Source organism: Schistosoma mansoni (genome assembly GCF_000237925.1).
Source record: "Schistosoma mansoni, WGS project CABG00000000 data, supercontig 0080, strain Puerto Rico, whole genome shotgun sequence".
NCBI classification, from domain to species: Eukaryota; Metazoa; Platyhelminthes; class Trematoda; order Strigeidida; family Schistosomatidae; genus Schistosoma; species Schistosoma mansoni.
Window position 1 is genome coordinate 257,463 of NW_017386030.1, and position 10,407 is coordinate 267,869.

At 34.7% G+C, this 10,407-nt stretch overlaps 1 protein-coding gene across 1 annotated transcript in view; it reads right to left on the reverse strand.

The window, feature by feature from the left end:
* Positions 1–2,422: 2,422 nt before the first annotated feature.
* The window catches only part of Smp_081720 (hypothetical protein), a gene marked incomplete at both ends in the record, with an annotated part of 49,763 nt that continues 41,778 nt past the window's right edge, over positions 2,423–10,407 (reverse strand). The window contains one exon of the mRNA XM_018790492.1: positions 2,423–2,617. Within this exon, the coding sequence (XP_018646223.1) occupies positions 2,423–2,617 (195 nt within the window). The remainder of the gene's footprint in view (positions 2,618–10,407) is intronic.

Consider the following 10,407-nt stretch of genomic DNA (forward strand, 5'->3'; position numbering starts at 1 on the left):
AGTAAAGCATTTTCTTCCATATTTCGCTCCATTTTTCTCGCGTTCATGTTGCTGTGTAGATTTAGCCTGAAAGTTACTAGAAGGAAAAGCCTAGGGAACTAAATCTATCTATTAATTAGAAGACTTATCATAGCTTTTAAAAATGTATTAGTTACTCAAAAATTGGATAATACAAATTCAAAAGTTTCATTGTGGTTTTAAACAAAATCATCAATCTTAGATAGTGGTATGTTCTCTGACTTAGATGGTCTAATTGTAGAGCTTTCATTGACATTTTGAACAACATCTTCAATCCCTTGATTCATGTAGAAGTGATAGAACTCACCGATCTATGTTTAACAACATTTCTCCTATTCAACAATTACATTTTTAGACAGATCAAAGGAACTCTAATGGAATTCTCCTATATCAGGACTAGATGAAGAATCTATGTCCCGTCAATCCAAATACCATTAAAATAATCAGCCTGAGGAATCAAGAAGAGGAACCTTATACCATTTTTGAGGAATATTTCAAAAAATAACTAAAAAGATTTTTAAGCCCTTTGTGACCAGAATGACAGTGAAAGCTGAGGAATTAAACCATCTAGCCCAGAGCATCGAACTTAGGTGAAATCTTTTTCTGTTGTTTAAAATATTATCAATGTTTACTTTGCATAAGAGTAAGTATATGGAACTATTCAAGGAAAGAGATTGAAAACTTTCTTGTTATTTTTAATTGTCAGTCAGTCATCAACGCGAAATTTCAAAGACCGGATATAATATAAATTGTATTTAATCAATATAAAACTGTCTTTTACTATTCAAGTCGTCCATCAATCATAATCAACACAGAACCTGACTCTTATGTTTCTTGGGATCAACTTTCTACATGAAATCCCCACAACCAGATGAAATTATCATGACAAAATGCGGTGAAATAGAAGTAGTGACAATTACCATGGAAAACCTGGAAGCACTGGACGGCCATTTTCCAAGATAGTCTAGCTTAAACCAATTCATGTATTCAACGATAAAATTACTAAAATCTACACGAAACCCACTCCTGATAATAAACATCATGTGCTCATTAGTAACTGACTTCAAGAGGTATTTCTTGGAGTTCTAATGAGTAGCCTCGACCAATAGAGTTCAACCGTGTCTGTTGTAAGATAATAATTCATTGAAGATAATGGTGGGTGATGGTGCAATTTCTTGGATTGGATGCCGTCTAAGTGATTTAGATGTTAAGCGTTCGCGCGTGAGACTGAAGGTCCTGACTTCGAATCCTACAGATAGATACAGGTAGATACGCACTATTGACGAGTCCCATCCTAAAACGAAACAGTCTTCTCGTACTTCCAGATTTTCCATGATGATCTAGCTTTAGATGACCCATCAATTCAACTATTTAAACACAAGATAAGTAATAAATTAATTGTCTATTTTTTCAAATAAACAAAATTCTAACCTCTTGAAAATTCTTCAAAGGTAAAATCAATAGTCATAAGAGAAGAAAGTTCAGTAATATAATAAAATTAATTTAAGGAATTTAAGGAAATTGAATTGAATGATGGAATTGTTTGAATAATTCATTATTATAACCAATTACATAATACATATAGATAGATAGGTAGATAGGCAGGTCGATAGATAGATAGGTGGATAGGTAGATAAGTAGATAGATAGATAGATAGGTAGATAAATTAGATAGGTAGATAGATAGATAGATAGGTAGATAGATGGAGGTGTGGTAGATAGATACGTAGATAGATAGATAGGTAGGTAGATAGATAGATAGATATGTGGATAGATAGGTAGGTAGGTAGATAGATAGATAGATAGATAGATAGTGTGGATAGATAGGTAGATAGATAGATATGTGGATAGATAGGTAGGTAGATAGATAGATAGATAGATAGATAGATAGGTAGATAGTGTGGATAGATAGGTAGATAGATAGATATGTGGATAGATAGGTAGGTAGATAGATAGATAGATAGATAGTGTGGATAGATAGGTAGATAGATAGATATGTGGATAGATAGGTAGGTAGATAGATAGACAGATAGGTAGGTAGTGTGGATAGATAGGTAGATAGATAGATATGTGGATAGATAGGTAGGTAGATAGATAGATAGATAGATAGATAGATAGATAGATAGGTAAGTAGATAGATAGATAGATAGATAGATAGATAGTTAGGTAGATAAATAGATAGATAGGTAGGTAAATAGATAGATAGGTAGAGTAGATTAGATTAGATAGATAGATAGGTAGATAGATAGGCAGGTAGATAGATAGACAGATTAGATAGATAGATAGATAGATAGGTAGATAGATAGATAGATCATTCACCAATATACATTATATAAAGTATTTAAAGGTAGATAAGATAACTAAAGAATCATATAAAGTATATACATAATCGACTTCTTTCTTATCTATTTATTTGGATTCACTTGATTAACAGTTTGAATGGGGGTTGAATTCAAATTTGTATTAACTGGTGTATTTATAGTATTATTATTAGTAGTAGGATTATCAGTAGTATTGATATCTGGATGTTTACATATTAATTCAGTTAATGCAACCATACTACCAAATGTAAAAGCACCAAAATTTGCTGATGTAAATATCTATATAAATAAACAATAAAAAAAATTGTATAAGAAAGAAATGGTTGTTTTTATTAGAAGGGGTTTTTTGTGTGGAGATTTCAGTATTTTCATAGTTGAAAGCGTCAGTCAATTGAAGCTAGACCACCTTGGAAAACCTGGAAGAACTGCTTTAAGGCCGTTTCGTCCAATTGTGGGACTCCTAAGCCGTGCGCATCCACGATCCCACCTCGCGAGATTCGAACCCAGGACCTACCAGTCTCGCGCCAGAGCACTTAACCGATAGATCACTGAGGTGGCATCCAACGATGTTAATGTCTAACTTCAACCACCAAGTTGAGCAACCGTTCACCAATTGTCTTCAGTGAGTTCCTATCTCACAACAGACGTGGTTTGAACTCCACTGGTCACTGCTTCTCACTAGAACTCCTGGATTTACCTCTCGAAGTCAGTCACTAGTGAGCATATGATTATTATTATTACTATCAGAAGGGGCTTTTTGTGGATATTTCAGTATTTTCATTGTCGAAAGCGTCAGTCGTTTGAAACTAGACCACCAAGGAAAACCTGGAAGCACTGGACGACCTTTACGTCCTATTGTGGGACTCCTCAGGCTTTCAACTATGAAAATTGTTGTTTTGTTAAATGAATGATCAGGGTTGTATGTCATTTTTACCCTAGAACTAATTGATCTGGGTTATTAAAAGTTAACAAAAGTTTGAGAATAATCAGTATAGACCATTAAAATGTCTAGAAAACTGAAGGATTGAGAATTATACTCTAATTGGATGATAATTTTTTTTAACTTGAGTTTTTAACATGGAAACTGTTACACAATAATTTAATTGTAAACATTGTCTGATGAGATGGTGGGATGACATTGCTCCCAAATGCTCTGGTACGGACAGGGGAGAGGACAGTCAGCTCTGCCTCTTGAAATGCTCTCACATGATCACGCGTATATAGCCAATACCACAGAAAACCTACTCAATACCTTCCCGTGGTACTGGTGTTGTTTACGAAATTGAGACGATGAAAAGCGAATGTCCGGCCTAAAAACCGGGTTGGTGGAAACGGAAAGTCCACCTAGGGGAGTCGGGAAACCCTCATTCCAAATCAATGGTGTACATGGACTCTAGTATTTCGAGTGAAGAAACGCTATATGAACCTACTGTTGGTTACCGGCTACCATGGAACTGCATCTCCTGACGTTGCTCCACTGCCATTTAATGACAAAAGTTGAGAATGTCGTTCACAGGTAGTTTAAAAGTAATGCGCTCTCTTCGATACCTGAAGGTCCTGGATTAGACCCCTGGTGAGATTGTTAATGGAAATGACTAATATATCTCATACTAAAATTAAATATTTGTCTAATACTTCCTGATTTTCTATAGTCTGCAAAATAAAATCGTTTTATGATGTAAACTATCTTTGTAGTTGTAAGCAAAGATGAATAGTGGCCAGCAGGGAAATCGGGGGCTCATGTTTTGTCCTATTTGGGACTTGTCAGCTGGATATACCTGCATCTCAATAAGAGACTGATCAATTGCAGTGCTAAACATCAATGAGAAGATTGAAGTGAACTTGTAATGATTATCGAATAGTTTATTTCACTTTCATATCAACCTTCACTTTATATCATCATTATCATCGGTCTTTAGTGAAATCAATTCTTATCTTTTAAGATAATGTATAATATCCTTTAAAACATTCATTCATTGTATGGAATGATGATGTAATTATAAAACTTTTATTAAGTTAGACATTAACATCGTTGGATGCCGGCCGGTTCAGTAGTCTAGAAGTTAAGCGCTCGCGTGCGAAACTGATAGCTACTGGGTTCGAATCTCACGAGGTGAGATCGTGGATGCGTACTGCTGAGGAGTCCCACAACAGGATGAAACGGCCATCCAATGCTCCCAGGTTTTCCATGATGGTCTACTAAAAATTACTATCATATTCACCAAAATCCCTTTTGATATTCATAAAATAAACACTTACTGTAATTGGTCCAATAAAATATTGTAAATAATCTATTTGATTAAATGTTACACCAATTGCAATACAATAAAGTAATGTTACAATAAATTGATAAATTGTTTCCTTGGTGATAAAAAAAAAGAAAAAAAAGAAAAAAAGAAGAAAAAATTTTAAACGAAAAAAAAGAGAAAGAAATTAACAATTAAAATGAGTTCATTCATTATCATAATCATCACACACATACGCACACACACACATACAAACACACACATACACATATGCATATATATATATATATACATACACCTCCCCCCTAATAAATCACTTTAATTTATGAATATTTCGACGGATATAAACCAAACGACAACCAAAAAAAGGTAACAAACCGATGAACAAATGAAAAAAACACATTGAAAAATTTGTTAAAAATCTACCATGATTGAATTTATGAGTCTATTTAAATTAAACAATCATTGAAAACGTGAAAGTACGGGACAGTTATATCAGTCGAGTATGTGTATCCAAAGAAGTGCTAATCTATGATCTTACATCAGGGAACTTCAACTATGGATATACAGTTTCATATACTAATACTTAACCTCTAGGACATTAAATCAGCGATCGATGATGTTAATAGTTAACTATGATCGGTTCATAATCTTACCCAACTCTTCATCCAGTTCTTCTGTGATTTTAATCGTAGTCTTGATAAATCTTCTAAATAAACTCTAGATTTGGTTCCCTAAACTGTTCGAGTAATCTCCAGGCTAAATTTACACAGCAACTTGAACATGGTAGAAATGGAGCGAAATATGGAAGAAATCACTTTACTGTAGGGTGTCCATAATATTTTCGATGACCTTGGGTTTCCGGAAATTCCTGGAACGCACTACTAAACATAGTAGTAGTAGTAGTATAGGTAATCATACAATCAGAGACGTGACATGTCACTTTTCACTTTCTAGATGTTTCTAGCAAAACTTCTATTGAATGTTGCTTGGATAAGATGTTTCTCAGTACTTTCATATCCTTTATTGGCTGTTTTTCGAGGAATTTTCTAGATCTTCTTAAAGAAATTCATCTATTCAACAAGCTTTTAATAAAACACTTGAATAAGCAAAGATGGATAATGGCTAGCAGTGGAATTTAGAACGTGCGTTTCGTCTTATTCGGGACTTGTCAGCCGGATGTACCTGCATCTGAGTTGACTTCACTCACTTTATTGAATATTGATTGGATGAGATGTTTCTCAGTATTTTCATATCCTTTATTGGCTGTCTTTTTTCGAGGAGTTTTCTGGATCTCCCCAACAGGTCTAGCTTAGATCGACTCATGAATTCAACTATTTAAATTATTACATTCTCCACAAGTCTTTATTCTGATAATTTAATATGAGACAAGTACTTTTAATAGAAGATTCTCCGAAGAAAGAGAAAATGACTATCAAGCTGTTGAATAAATGAGTTAACAGTGGCCGAGTGGATAATGTGATGATGTTTGAAGCGAAAGGTACTGGGTTCGAGTCCCAAAGTGAACATCAACTCTGAGATGCAGGTACATCCAGTTGACGAGTACCAAATAGGACGAAACGCGCGTCAAACTGGATTCCACTGCTAGCCACTAACAGTAACAACAATACCAATAATACTATGAAGCTAATTCTTTTCCTTTATGTGTGGACATAGCGAAAGAAGAAGATGCCCCATTGAATTATCAGTAATAAATTCTACCAACAGTAAGCTAACTTATTAAAGAATTGACTGTTTCCAGTATGAAGAATACTTTCATGTCCGTAGAAGTATACATGAACTAAGTATCCTATATAAATTTCCTAGTTAGAAACAGTTGATATCAATGTAATGAATGAGAACACACGAGAGAACAACCGAATGTTATTTCAACACAAAATTACAGAAAATATCAATCAATCGTCTAACACTTCATTGTTCTTTCGTTTTACACATCAAACATTCTTTGATCTAGTTCTCTTTTCATTGGTCTTCTTAACTTTCTGCCTCCATGCATTTCATTTTCTATTGATAATATATACTACTTATATTAGACAGCATCAGTAGTACACACTAAATCAGTAGTCATTATTTTATTACCATAATTACAAATACATTAAGGATATAATTATCTGAAATTCTTTGTGAACCTCATCCAAATATTGAATCCATAATATGTTATGAAAGAAATGATACATTTCATAGTAAGCATCTTGTAATGATAAGATGGAACATATCAGTGGTATTGTGTTTATCGTAATTATCAAGACCTGGATTGAACAATCCATCTATTATTAGAAGGGGGTTTTGTGGAGATTTTAGTAATTTTATATAGTTGAAAACGTGATTCATTTGAAGTTAGATCACCATGGATAACCTGGAAACACTGGATAACTGTTTCGTCCTATTGTGGGCCTCTTCAGCTATGCGCATCCACGATCCCTCTATTATCCTATGACTTTTGTTTATCATTCATAAATGTGGCTTGGTGAATTTAATCTGTCACAAGGGTTAAAAATTAAATGTCTGACACATAAACTCCTAAACAATGAACAGGGCAATAAAGAAATATCAAGATGGTAAATTAACAGATAGGCTGCCGAACAGCATTCTTCAACCCACTCTATCTTCGGCCTTCCTTTCTAGTTCTATCCAACTTTTGTTCATTCTTCTCATGTCTGTCTCTATTTCTCGGCACAATATGTTCTTTGGTCTTCCTCTTTTTCTTTGGTCTTTAGTATTCCATATGATGACTTGCCGTGTGACGCAGTTGGGTGATTTCCTCAATGTGTGTCCTATACACTTCCAGAGCTTCTTCCTAATTTTTTTCTCCACTGGAATCTGGTTTGTTGTATCCCATAGTAACTTGTTGCTGATAGTTTGGTCAACTGATCCGAAGTATTTAGCGTAAACAACTATTAATAAACACCTGTATCTCCTGGATTATAGCTTTCGTAGTTCTCCACGTCTCCGCCTCATACAGAATAATTCTCTTGATATTTGTATTGAAAATTCTGATTTTGGTGTTGGTTGACAATTGTTCTGAGTTTCAGATGTTCTTCAGTTGTAGATGTTCTGCTGTTGCCTTGCTGATCTGCTCCTTCTTATCTGCATCAGATATTCAACTTACTTGTTTTTATGTAACTGTGAAGTGTATACAACTAATTTCTTAGTCCTAGTATAGGACTCCTCAACAGTGCGCACTCACGATCAGGCCCTGCCGGACTCGGACCTAACAGTTTCGTGCGTGATTGCTCAACATCTAGATCACTGAACCGGCATCCATTGATGTTAATGTCTAATTTCAACTAATCCACGAATTCGGGCTACTGTTCACTATCCTCATGGGATTCGAACCCAAAACCCTTGGTATAATTTCTTTCAGATAACTTATCAAATGTACTTTTTTTGTAATTTCGATTATTTTTTGTTACTTAAATGTACTTTAATAAATAATTTCAATGAATAATAATAATATCAATAATTTTATGCATAGAAACTAATGGAATATCAATGAATTCATTGAATAACTGATTGATATATGGAATACATTTTGTATTTTTAAAAAAACTAAATTTAAATATTCAATTAGAAGGGGGTTTTGTGGAGATTTTAGTAATTTTATATAGTTGAAATCATGAGTCAATTGAATCTAAACCACCATGGAAAACCTGGAAGCACTAAACGGCCGTTTTGTCCCAGTATGGGAACGACTCCGTAACATTGGGCACCCACGATCCCACCCAGAGAGATTCGAACCCAAAATCTATCGCTCTCACGTGTAAACGATTAAACTCTAGACTCCTGAACTGGCATCCAACGGTGTTATTGTCTAATTTCAACCAATCTATGAAATTGAGGAACTATTCACCATTGTCTTCAGTGAGTTACTATCTCACAACAGACCTAGTTGAACTCCACTGTTCACTGCTTCTCATTAAAACTCCAGGAAATAACTCATGGAGCCAGTCACTAGTGAGCATATGATCATTATTATAAGAAGGGAGTTTTGTGTAGATTTTAGTAATTTTATATAGTTGAAATCATGAGTAAATTGAATTGTGGATTGGTTGAAGTTAGACATTAAAATCGGTGGATGCCGGCCGGCTCAGTGGTCTAGAGGTTAAGTGCTCTGGCGCGAGACTGGTATATCCTGGGTTCAAATCTCGCGAGTCGGGATCGTGGATGCGCACTACTGAGGAGTCCCACGATAGGACGAAACAGCCGTCCAGTGCTTCCAGGTTTTCTATGGTGGTCTAGCTTCAACTGACTCACGCTTTCAACTATGAAAATAGTGAAATCTCCACAATACCCCTTCTGATCTATAATTTATAATATTTGATGTTGGTTCATGCTAACTATCAGTAGTATATTATGACTACAACTGAAGGATATATATATATATATATATATAACTCAAAATAATTATCTGTCAAACAATATCACAGTCAAGATCTTCATTACGATCATCAAGACAGTTCTACTATATGGAGCTGACAATTGGAGAACTACTACAATCATCATCAAAACAGTACAAGTATTTATGAACATTAGTCTACGTAAGATATACACTGTCCGTTGGACAGACAGTCTATTATGGGAGAGAACAAATCAGTTTACAACTGAAGGCTAAATTAGGAAAAGACTTTTTAATTGAATAGGACATATATTGAGGAAATCATCAAATTGTATCAAGAAGCAAGCTCCAATTTGGAATCCTGAAAGGAAACGAACAAGAGGAAGACCAAGGTACATACTACATCTAAAATTAGAGGTAGACATCAGAAGAATGAATAGCAACTGGAAAGTGATGCCTAGAACAGAGTTGGTTAGATGATGTTGTTGAGTGATCTATGCTCTTCCATGAGGGTTAACAGGCGTAAGTAATTAATAATGCCTTTTGAATCTAGGAACGAATACCAAGTCAATTTGTGAAGATTCATGATCATCTTTTTTGATTTCATTACTTTCATAATCCACTAGATACTTTGAAACTAAACTCATCAAATAGACTACTCATTTAAGAACAAAATGATCATAGAAACAGTGAAGTAGTGGTTATCTTAATCAGGTATTCAATTTGTAATTATTTAACAATCTATTCTTTTATAGTTGAAATGATAAGTCAATTGAAGCTAGACCACCATGGAAAACCTGTAAGCACTGGACAGCCGTTTCCTCCTGTAGTGGAACTCTTCAACAGTGCGCATCCACGATCCCGACTCGCAAGATTCGAACCCAGGACCTGTCAGTCAGTAGTTACTATCGATTCATCTCTTGCAACATACGTTTTTGATGTACAAATTCTAATGTATCATCTATCTTTCTTTTTATTTCAAATGATAATTGATGTGACATGATCAAAAGATGTTATCTATAAGGTCAAGAATTTTTCCGGTCAGGGTGACAAATGTTAACACTTGTGTAGTATGATATTTATATTTCTTGTATTCATTCAATGTAACTATATTATTTATGTGTCTTTACAGCATGTCTATATATTTCCCCTTAGATATGATATTATTGTGCTTACAAAATCAATACATGAATGAAGACACTTATGGATGATGTTCTATGAGACAAACTGCTTTGAGGAATTGTTTTAAGAGTTCAGAAGGGGTTTTTTTGTAGAGATTTCAGTATTTTCATAGTTGAAATCATGAGTCAATTGAATCTAGACCACGAGGGAAAACCTGAAAGCACTGGACGACCGTTTCGTTCCATTTATGGGACTCCTCAACTCACTGAAGACAATCGGTGAACGGTTGCTCAGGTTTCGTGGATTGGTTAAAGTTAGACATTAACACCGTTGGATGCCAGCTC